The 11,832-nt window shown below is 40.7% G+C and overlaps 1 protein-coding gene, 1 long non-coding RNA gene and 2 pseudogenes across 3 annotated transcripts; all 4 read right to left on the bottom strand.

Moving 5' to 3' along the window:
• Positions 1-443: 443 nt before the first annotated feature.
• Positions 444-992, bottom strand: LOC148729349 (uncharacterized). Its single transcript, XR_015989069.1, has 2 exons — positions 797-992; positions 444-492 (listed from the first exon to the last, which is right to left on the bottom strand). It is a non-coding gene; the product is annotated as an uncharacterized LOC148729349 (long non-coding RNA).
• Positions 993-3,071: 2,079 nt separating this feature from the next.
• Positions 3,072-3,908, bottom strand: LOC148729348 (uncharacterized). The gene has a single exon (XM_088725130.1). The coding sequence runs from the start codon at positions 3,906-3,908 to the stop codon at positions 3,072-3,074; it is 837 nt and encodes a 278-aa protein (XP_088581256.1).
• A 1,484-nt stretch (positions 3,909-5,392) lies between these two features.
• Positions 5,393-8,038, bottom strand: LOC148729347 (uncharacterized; annotated as a pseudogene). The gene is made up of 5 exons (XR_015988688.1): positions 7,835-8,038; positions 7,356-7,697; positions 7,009-7,268; positions 6,124-6,658; positions 5,393-5,935 (listed from the first exon to the last, which is right to left on the bottom strand). The product of XR_015988688.1 is annotated as an uncharacterized LOC148729347 (transcript).
• A 292-nt stretch (positions 8,039-8,330) lies between these two features.
• Positions 8,331-10,673, bottom strand: LOC148729346 (uncharacterized; annotated as a pseudogene).
• Between the last annotated feature and the right edge of the window lie 1,159 nt (positions 10,674-11,832).

Here is an 11,832-nt window from a genome sequence, read left to right as displayed (position 1 = left end):
GACTACGAAATGTCTTATGCGTTGCCTCAAATTTTTCAAATGCTTCTTTCAGTTCATTTGTTTTCCTGTTCACTTCATCGACATTGTTTTCGTCCATCATTAGATCGGTAATTTCGTTAATCCTTCTAGTAACGACGCCTTTAGCTGTGGCGCGTGCCTTCTTTGTTTCCATTGTGATGAGAAGGAAAGATTGATTCCGAGTTGATTGACGTGTTAACAATTTGGCATCCGGTAACCGCTTCCAGAAGCCGTGTCGAATTGCGTTTGCGTGATGTCCTCCAAAGTAGCTATGAAATTTTCCTCACGTTTCGAGGTAGTTGCTTGCTCGCCGTACAAATTCGAACTAATATAACTGCCAAGATCCTAAGGTTGCGCGTACTTAGAAACTCAACAATTACAGGGGTAGCAATGCGCGAGGCGATAGACAATTCGAACTCAACTCGTAGAATGACTAACACACGTTTAATCACAGTTCAAGATAGACGAATTACACTGGTTGCGACGATGATGACAGATCGGGAAAGTCACGGTAGAAAAGTTCGTGGTCGCGGAGAATAAAACGAAGTAGAGTAGAAATATAGGGTAGTTCAGTGTCGAATAGAGTCGTGTAGGTTCGAACTGAAACGATAATTACATACAAAAGGCTAAGATACAACGTCAGCTACGTAGTCGTGTTACAAACAAAATTTAGGAAGACTTATAGACAATATTGGTTTCGTAGCATGACAACATTTCAACATTAAAAACTAGTCATTTGACAATAATAATTCGAGTACCAAAAAAGGGAGAAACTTACTTTGGTGACGACTCGCACAGCAGAAAGTATAGCTCAAAAGGTAGCTTGTAGCAGATTGATCCTCTGATCGTAGCGGTTGCGGAATGACTCTCTCGCACGCTATCTTAAGTCGCCTTTTATAATGAGTGCATGCGTGACTGTGCACAGGATGTTACTTAAAACTTGTAATGTACACCATATGGAAGTGTTAGCTCATTTCCTACACACGAACTTAGCCTATAGTACACGCATGAATCTGCGAATTCCTAACTAATACGCAGCAAATTTTAGCACGCTTCATCGAAACTAGAACTAACGATTATTATTAGAATATGTCGTAAAAACAGAGGGCGTTTTAAATCTAACAATTAGGGTTTATGGGAAGTGCTGCTTGACAAGGTTGAAGAAGGTTTTTAACAACGTGGGTTTGGACATTTTTTAGTTATGGGGGGTTGAAACAGATGATGTTTCTATTTCTTTGTGAGGGTGTGATTGATCTTCTTACAGTAGTGAATGTTTTTGTTGAATCTACTTGATGCGAGGGGTTTGTCCTAGAGAGGCTTCGCTTTGTCAAACGTGTCGAATAACTATTCAACGTGTTTATTCGATGACTCGTATTCACAACTGTCCTTAATCAGAGAAAGCACATGAGTAATTAATTTAAGTCTCGTGATCAACTGTCAATCATAAACGTCCTTTGAACTCTCTACAAACAAAACAGAAAACAGAACCCTATGGGAGGTAATAAGTTTCGCGACACACTCCCTGGTTTGGGTTACATTCTCAAACAAACATATAAAATTTTGAATGCAATTTCGTATTAAGTGCAAAATCTACGCATGAGTTCACCCCTCATCGCAGCATTGCGACGTGGTCTAGTGTTCGCAGAAGTGTTCAGAGTATGACGAACAGGAGAACTGCTTGTCGGTTTGGCTCCGTACTCTTCGATTTGATTAATGTCATCGTTGCTGTTGACTTCAAGTGAAAACAAATGTTTGACACTTTGTTTTAACAGACGAGGAATACGATCTGCACACGAGACTTTAATAATAGCAGCTCGGATGTTACCATCCTTTCCCGGCAAAAGTTGTTCCACCTTAGCTAATTTCCAGAACATTCTGTTTGATGTATCGTTCTTGAGAATGACCACATCTCCAATGGCTATGTCAGCTCCCTTTCGATTCTTTGGGACTTGTGCATGTCTCTCTTGAAGATTCAACAGATAGATTTTTCTCCATTGGTCAGTAAATTGACGAACAAGGTGGCGATGTCTTGCTCTTCGTGTAAGCGATTCGTTGATGCTGACGACCTCAAAATGACTGTCGTTCGCAGTATTGGTTACTCGTCGCCCATTGTTTAGGTGCGAAGGGGAAAGTGTAACTCACGCCATCTTGATCGTCCTCCACGTAGGTCAGAGGTCTTGAGTTAATGACTGATTCGATCTCGACAAGCAAGGTGTTTAACTCATCATAGGTTAAGGTGGTTCTGCCAAGGGACTTTTTCATACAATGGTTGACGCTCTGAATTAATCTCTCCCAGAAGCCTCCCCATCAAGGGGCCTTCTCAATAATAAATCTCCAGCTGACACCATTGATGGCCACAAATCGTAGCACGTAGGCTGACCTGTCGACAATTGATGAATTCGGCGAGATTGACTTCATTTGGGATTTCGTCTCGGGATGTTAACACATGGATCACATTCGGCGAGTTTTTCACAACTTCGGAGAGTGCTGCTTCATTGGTCTCGACCTTAGCTTGCTCTTGAGGCCACTCTTCTTAAGGCAGTTGTAAGAATTGAGGGCCGCCCCACCACATAGAATTGTCGACCATTTCATTTAAGGTCAACCCACGTGACGGTAAATCAGCAGGATTCTGCACTCCAGGACAATATCTCCAATCTTTCTTTGCTGTCATTTGTCAAATCTCGTCTACACAATCTTTGATGTATTGTTTCCAATGCTTATCGTCCTGAATCCAACAAAGCACAGCTCTGGAATCGACCCAGTAATTCACTCGATTCACTTGCTTCGGTAGTGTCTTCAATACGGTTGTCGTGAGTCGTGACAAAATGACAGCTCCAAGCAATTCTAAACGAGGGATAGATTGCTTCTTGATAAGCGACACTCTGGTTTTGCTTGCGACCAATCTCGTCTCAATGCGACCATTACTGTATACCACTCGTATGTACACGACGGCTGCGTAGGCTCTCTCTGATGCGTCGCTAAACCCGTGGAGTTGTACATCAATCTTTGAATTTTCAGGAAAAATAACATCTCAGTATTCTGACATATCCCAGTCATTTCAATTCTTCGAATATCAAGTTCCAAGTTTTTTTCATTTCTCCTCGAAGTGGCTGATCCCATTCGAGTTTCTCGCCGCATAAAACTTGAAACAATATCTTTAATCGAATGACGAAAGGACTAAGAATTCCTAAAGGGTCGAAAATCTTGGCAATAAGTTTGAGTACCGATCTCTTGTTGACCGGAAGTGACTTTCCATATTTGTACAAATCGTCAAAGTTAAAGAATAGTTCGTCATTAACAGTGTCCCAGTTAACTCCTAGAACCTTGACTGTGTTCCCGTCTCTTGAAGTGAGGCTGTTCAAACTGGTACTTGTTTTAGCGTATGACTCGTCATCTTCCTTTGTGACAACGGGACAATCGCACAGTTGCTTACTTGCTAGGGTTTCATTATTCGGCACTTCTAATTTCACAATCTCTTCGATTAAACTTGCGGAGTTGGAATTCCACTTTCTTAGACGAGATCCACCTTCGGCCATTATTGTTTTCGACTTCTTGTAAATAGCAAAGGCGGTCTTTACGTCGTCGTCCCCAGTGATTAAGTCATCGACATACAGGGAATTTGAGAGCATTTTTGTCATTTCCGGTTCGCTTTGTCTGTAGAACCTCGAATGATGCTTGATTGTGGAGCACAAAATAGAAGGCGAAGGGCGTAGTCCAAACACTAAACGATTGAACCTGTACTGAACCATTTCAGTGTTTTCGGCTGTGGGGTCTTCAAACCAAAGAATTCGAAGCATGTCTCGATCCTCTTTCTTGATTCCAATGTTCAAGAACGCTTTCTCGATGTCGGCTGTAAGCCCAACACTGTTCCATCTGAATTTCGCTAACATATCGAAGATATGTGGGATTAAATTTGGCCCTGTTTCTAAACAGTCGTTTAGTGATCTTCCTTCCCTTGAGGATTTCGCAGACCCGTCGTGGACGATGCGGACTTTTGTTGTTTCTCGATCCTTGCGGACCACCGCATGATGTGGCGAAAAGTGAATCCCTCTATTGATTTTTTTCTTGCCTCAGGGTTTCTTTACTCGTTCAATGATTCCGTTTTTTTCCTGTTCTTTAATAATGTTGTCGTATTCGTTTAACAGTGCAGGTTCTTGACTCAGTTTGTTTCGTAATGAATTGAGTCGTGATGAGCACATCTGATAGCTATCTGTAGCGGGCAACGCAGTCTTCCTTCCAAGGTAACCCCACTTCGTATCTCTTTCCATTGTAGCTTGGATCTCTTAAGAAGTCAACACTTTCTGTGGTTTCCACGTTAAAGTGCTACTGAAACGAAGTTTTCGTATCTGAAATTTTTGCTCTAACCTGTAGTTTTGAATTTGCTGATCATCATGAGATAATTTGCTTTGGCCAAAAAGAAGCGAAAGATAACTTTTTCAACCATTCAAATCGAAAATTTTACACAAAACCATGTCCGGGCTCTGGTACCGAGCAAAATGGATTGATGACGTCACTGGTTCACTCTGATAGCGTGGTTTATTTCACTCACTATTTGTTTGTATTCGTGGGTGAAGGAGATGGAAGACATTGAAGTTTTGTCAAGTGAATCTTCTTCTGAACGAAGCGAAGTTGTCTCCAGTAGCGAAGAGGAAGATGGTGGCGTCTATTTTGGGTTGAATGGGAATTTTGCTCCCTATAAAGGCGAACCTCTCACAGATAGCCAAGATGCCGATATGGCCGCCGACGAAGAAGACGAAAATGGCAGTTTGCCTTCTGTTTTAGAGCAGCATTTGGAGGGACAACTCGCTCTAAATGATTGGTAAGGGCGTATAAATGTTTTTGTACCCCTTTGATAAATCATAGCTCATTTCTATGCCTCACATTTAACAGGTGTTCGTGTGGGAATTGCAACACAACACATTTGGTCGGAGTGCGTGAATATAGATGTTGTCTAGAGATATGCAAGGCAAGGAGGCAGTTCACGTTTATCGGTCTAGATGCACAATGTATTGTCAGTCATTCTGACTTTTCTGCCATGACCAACTGCACCGTCCTTGAGCAAGTCGGACCATTTCTTCGAAACATGAATGGCAGACATTACCGGAAATTTGCAATTCCAGCTTTTGTTTCATGTCACTATCATAAAACAAAAGCTGGAAATTCAACTGTTTACAGGCTAAGAAAATCCATACCAAATTCATGACAGGTTGATGGCAGTTACTGGTAATATGGATACGAGGTCTGTTTGAGAGAATTATTATTATAAAGGCACAAACCAGTAAAAAGATTACTATTTATATACTGAGTGTTTTAACAATTGAAGTGCAGGCAAAGGTACATCTTGGGTTACATTATTTTACAGCATTCTACACTGTCATGTTATGGGAGCAGAAAAGTACAGCCAATATCTGTATGGGTAATATAAATAGCAACCAGACCTAAAGATACAACATTTTTCTAAACATGAAGTTGACATACCAACTGTGATCCATTTCCTAGGAGTTATGTTTTCATCGTGTGCACACTTTTCAAAGTTACTATCAGGATGACCTTTATGTTTATTTGATATGTGGCGCATAAATGATTTCCACTTGGCCAGAATCATGTCAGGAAGGTCAGCTTTTGTTGAGGTTGAGCACCAAAAGATGTGATTTTTTACTCCCTTTATCCACTCAGAAATCACCTCACACCCTTTAAGTTTGCTTGCAGCCAGAAGTTTCTTAACCAGCCCTTCGGCTACATGCCACTGATCAAAGTAGTGCTTTACAGTTGGTTGCTTTTCTCTAATCCACTTTGCAATGCCTCTATAGTGATTGGACACAAAAACTTTTATGGCAAGGCCAACCTTCGTCAAATACTGAAAACAAAGTTTACAGCCTTCCAATTCCATAGCAGTGCTGCTGCCTACTTGGTTTGCCTGAAATCAAAGAGACATAAGTTGTGCGCATGCAGGACAAAAAAATGTTTTACAATAGAAGTGTTTGACAGCTTATTTCAAAGGAATAAATACAGTCTCGGGTACATACAGCATTTCATGTTACCTTAGAAAGTTAAATAATGTATTTACAAGGAAAATCTCGGAGCTACTTAGTAATCAGTTCTCACCTGTAACAACTCAAAGTGTACAATCTTCATAATGGGTGAGCAAAGGAGTGTATAAACACCATATTTGGGCGACTGTCCCATCGACCAACCATCGCCTGACCATACTGCATCTTTGAGCTCCTTAATTTTGGCAATCAACACTGTCTGGTAGTTTTCCCAGTACTTTTAAAACTACTGGAAAGAGCAATTTGCTTTGATGATTGAAGAAGGTACGTGATTCGTACACACTCAGGCCCATGTGTTTAAAAACAAGAAGAATTTTTCCAACAGAGGCACCAGCCATTAAGATAGCAAAGCTTAGCATAAGATTTCCTGCTGGATATCTTCTAAGAACTAATGGCTGGCTTCCCCACTTGAAATTTTTTTGCATGATTGACAGTTTTGGTTAACAGTGACCATGGTTCCACAACTGTCCATCGACACTGACGGGTTGCTGGCTTTGCAGTTGAAGCAGAAGAGAGAGAAAACTGCAAACAATGCACTGTAAAAAACAATGAACTTTGGTTCATCTTCACATGGAGTACCAGGTGTCATTCTGTTAAAAAAAGAAAGGAAACCATTAGAACTTTTATAACATTTTATAACTTTTATGATAGATATTGTTTTTATTGTGTAGTTTATTTCTGTTATCAGCATCAATATTATTATTATTAATTCTATGTTACATAATACTACACTGGCATGTTTGTAACAATTTTGGCCATAACACTTGGTAAGTTTAATTCTTCGGTAGTTTTTTTATAAATTATTGAAACTGAATTATTATCAAACATTGTTATTATTATTATTATCAATACTTTGCCATAAAATTGCAACGAACTAGCCACAACATTCTCATATACAAAAAATTATGTGACTTAATAGTAAAAAAATAAAATTTCTTACTTTATAGTATTTCTTGTGCATGGTGAATCCTTTTCTTCGTCATCTCCATCATCGTCCATTTCGGCTTCCTCCTCCAACATTTTCGATTCACGATCAGCGTCACCAAGGTTTTCCTCAAGTGGAGCATCCTCGCTCAATGGGTGAACATCGGCCAGGCTTTCGTCTGGATCATTCTCAGTGTTCGCAGCAAGAAATAATTCACCTGCCTCTTCCTCACTCCAGTTGGAAGACAATGAATCGTTTTGTAGTTGTTTTAGTTGCTTTAAAAAGAAAAAATTTATACTTAGGCCACCTGGATAAAAATGCAATAAAACTAACACAGATAGCCTGCTGTAAATAATTTTTACCTTGCAGAGACCTTTGTTGATCTTCTTTAGCTGCTTTATTTCCATCTGTAATACAACCCTTCTTTGCTTGACTTTCCGACAGGAATCTTGAAGCTGTTCAAAGCGCTCAGCATAGGTTTGGCATTTTTCACAGGTAACAGCAGATACTTCTAGCTCAGATGGGTTTGAAAGAGAATCAATAGGCACCGGATCGGGATCAGGTGAAGAAATTGTCAGATGGGCCTGAGCTTCAACTTGGTCGCATGGCAATGAAAGAAAAGCAGAGCAAATCTCATAATTTTGCTCCAGTCCATCTGGTTCTTCTGGATGAATCGTCGTCTGCTTAGCAGCATTTCGAATAATCTATGAGTAAAGAATATATATAAGTCGAAATTGATGTAGTAAAAGACAACTTTCATGTATTTCAAACCTCTCACACGCACCACACACACTCACACACACTCACACACACATACCTTTCTTCACTCACATGGGGTTACAACATTCTCTTGTTGCTTCACAAGATCTTTAGTCGGCACAGCATTCTTTTTCAGCCATCTTTTTGTTTTAAACAATTCAGCATCACCGATATTTAAATCGAGCCGTTGCTCAAAATCTGATGCATTGAAATGTACCGAACAAAGCACTGATGTTTTCGATGGCTGCCAGTCTGCTCGATGTCTTCGCACAAAACGTGAACGCATTTGTCACGAACTGCGTCTTCTCGAGGAAACATGTGCATCGATATGCCCTCTGTTTTGGAGTTGTTTGTGCAACTTACATTTCCTGGCCCACCAGCAACACAGTACTTGCCCGAAATCCTCTTCTTTGGCTTCCCAACATGCAAGTCACACTCCATGCTTTTACCCTTCTTTTCAGAGAAGTACACAACCAGTGACGTCACAGGGCTGTTTTGGCCGCGCCAAAATGGCCGCCAATTTTGATCTCAGCCGGTCAACTTCGAATAGTTAAAAATGTACTTTCCGCTATACGTTGGCCCAAAAAAAGTACACAGCGTTTGCAAATAACGTTCAAACTTTATATATTGCAAAAATCTCGGATATGAAAATTACGTTTCAGTAGCACTTCAAGTTGTTCCTTAATTCCAATGGATTCGGTTTCCCAAAAATCCTTAACAGTATTCACAAGTTCGTCGTTTTCGTTCGCGTAATATAATGAGTCTACCTTCCCCGTAATCACCAGATGAGAACTAACCTGTTTGCTCGAGATTTTCTCCCCTGTGGGTCCAGACAAAAGCCAGCTAAGTTTACTCTTGACGGCGGTAGGGCCTGATTCGCCATGAACTTTTTCCCCTTTCACTATTTTCCAGTAATAATCAGATCCGATGAGAATGTCTATAGATTCGTCATCGCTTTCGTCGAATTCTTCAGCAAATTCTAAGCCATCTAGGCGAGGAAACTTGCTTACATCAATCTTGTTTGGCAATGACGAACATATCACTGGAAAGCCAAGAGCGCAAATTTCGATTTCTTCCCAACCAGCTCTTCCCAAACGGACTTTCACCATGTCACAGTCTTGTGTGCGGTTTTGCTGTTCTGCAAATGTGTTCAAATGTAGCGTTTCTTTCCTCATAGGTTTGAGACTAAGTCGGGATTTTAACGTGTTGGTAACATAAGAGCGTTGGCTTCCATTATCGAATAAAATCCGGACTTTGGATGATTTTGTCCCGTCTTCATTGGTGGCAACAGCTCGAGCAGTTAGCAGCAATACTGTTCCTTTCGTTCCGGAACTAGCAGTTGTTGTTTGTACAAGTTGTGGACTGTCAGTTGCGTGACTTAAAAGAGTCGAATTGTGCGTTTCCTGCAAATTTCTGTTTGGAGCAGATGGATAATGTTGATTGGAAATTGACTGGTAGCAAATTGACTGATGGTGATTGCCATGGCATCGGCGACAGTTCTTGCCGCATAATCCGCTCGGATGATTGCGTCTTTAAACAAACAAAACATCTTCTAAAACATCTTCTCTCTTGAGGATTTCGAAACAAGATTGCGGATCACTAACACTTTCACAAGAAGCTGAATCATGAATACCACTACAATAGACGCATTTGATTTGATTTACTCTTGGTGTAGGTCGCTTGCCGTCATAGGATAACAATGTTGAAGAAGTCAGCCTATTCCCGTTCGGTTTTGGTTTTGCTAAGTTCACATTTGTTTTCACACCATCGCTAATTTCACGGGCCTCGACTTCCTGTCGTATAACTTCTAATAGGTCGGACATCTCCCAGACCTCACGTACTGTATTTCTGGCGACTTGAATTCTGATTTCGGGCGGTAATTTAGACATTATCACAGGAATCAACAGACTTCCATACTGGCTAGAGCTAATGCCCAACGACTCTAAACCACGTATATTGATACTGATCCTATCGTAAACAAGTCGAAGCTGAGAGGCGTTGTCGTTAACACATCCTGGAATCTTAAGCATCTCATCCATGTGCTTTGAAATGATGTTTTGTGGCTTGCCAAAACGTTTATGTAATAGATCGATTGCAGAGTCGTAGTTAGCTTCAGTTCTAGTTAAACCTTGGTTTGATTGTGCCGCTTGCCCCTCCAAGAGTGAATATAGATGATCAAATTTATCGATCTGGGTGAGTTGTGGGTTGATGTGTATGGAGCTATTGTAACTGTCCCCGAAACCTTGCCATTGTGTAACATCTCCCTTGAATTTCGGCGAAACTAGTTTCGGCAACTTTGCCCTCGGTTGAGTGGCCAGGAGATTAGCGTAATTCGGAGAAATGAGTGTGCTAACGTTACTGTTACTTGTTAACTGTAAATTCGTACCTGTAATATCCTGTGAATGCGATGCATGGACTCCAGTGTCCGCTGATGGTGTGGGATTGCCGTGAAATGGTTGACTCATATCACCAGTTGAACTCTCCGCGATTTGAACGACTTGAGTATTTCCAGAATCCACATTTTCACAAGTACTTGTCGTTTGAAGCACTGACGTCGATTGTAACGGTGTAAAAGGAGCAGTTCCACCATTCGTTCCCTTTACTGAGGAGGCTCCTTTGTCGTTAGAAGTAGAACTCGTGGCTCCCTTAATAGATTGTAGCAGAAACTGCACACGCAGATTGATATCTTCAGATTCCTCTATTTCGTTCGCAATTTCATCCATATGACAACCTTCAATAATTTCTTCATCGAGAGCTTTGACCAATGCTAGCTTTTCGTTCAATGAATCAGCGATAATCTTTAAACGTTGTTCGTCTATTTCATCAGCGTGTATAAGACCTTCGGCTTCGTTCATAAGTTTTGTTATCACACCTCGATTTCCACCACGTTTGGCACGGGTACGCGCTAAATTTTCGTCCATTCTTCGTCAGGGTTGAGGTCACTGCCGCACGTTGGGCGCCATTATATCGAATAATTATTTAACGTGTTTATTCGATGACTCGTATTCACAGCTGTCCTTAATCAGAAAGCACATAAGTAATTAATTTAAAAGTCTCGTGATCAACTGCCAATCATTAACGTCCTTTGAACTCTGTTCAAACAAAACAGAAAACAAAACCCTATGGGAGCTAATAAGTTTCACGACAAAACGTTTCTTTGTTGGGTAATAAGCCAGATAATCTGTGATTGATGGCTGCAGGTATTTCTTTAATGACAGTGGGTGGGTGTTTAGATTTTGTTGTTGTAAAGCAGCTTGTCATTGGTTTTTTTTGTGTGGCTGGGAGAGTCGATTCGTCAAGTTGAGTGTTGGCGCGATAAAGAGTTATCCTTCTGGTCAAGGTTGAAACCTTTCCCCCCAAGCTTGTTGCCAGCTAAACGCAAGCATCATTTCTGAATGCAGGATGATTAGTGATACATTTGAGCTCATCATCATCATTTATGTCCTCATAATTTCTTCTCCTCTCTCGGAGGCTGAATGTATGATAAATGAGTATTACAATACAAGACAATAAATAGTTTATAAAGTGCAACGCTTCTCAAAGATCCAGCGGCGCTTTAAAATGATAGTGATAGAAAAATATCGTCAATGAGAGCAAAAACTGCAACTGCCTAAATAAATAAGTATTGTCCAAAAGCATTACAGTTGACAGTTTTGAGTGATGATACAACCCCATTAATTCAAAAGTTTCATGATTGGAAATTTATTAAAATGATGTATTTTAAATGACACATCCCACTTCTTAATGGGATAGAAAAGGGTTAGTTTAAAATGTGTAACAAATCAGAGTTTAACTTGTTTGATGGTGGCTGCATAGTTATTGTGATGGGTCCATTTTCGGGTCCGCAGGCACTTAATTTCTAACGTACTGATCGAACACAACAAGCGGCCATGTTGTCTTTATTACACACACAACAACAACCACCCTGAGGGGGTTGGTAACGAAAGTAACACATTTCGTTCTAACAGGGAGGTACACGGATTCGGCTTTCGCTACAATGCTCCCCCTCCTAAGAGACACTGTCCTCAGTGTCACGGTGCTAACCACTCTAACAGGAACAAATAAAGTCAGCAATTTAAC

Source organism: Stylophora pistillata, chromosome 6 (genome assembly GCF_964205215.1).
Source record: "Stylophora pistillata chromosome 6, jaStyPist1.2, whole genome shotgun sequence".
Lineage (NCBI taxonomy): Eukaryota > Metazoa > Cnidaria > Anthozoa > Scleractinia > Pocilloporidae > Stylophora > Stylophora pistillata.
Note: the sequence above shows the minus strand (reverse complement) of the source record. Positions and strands in the feature narration are given on the sequence as shown.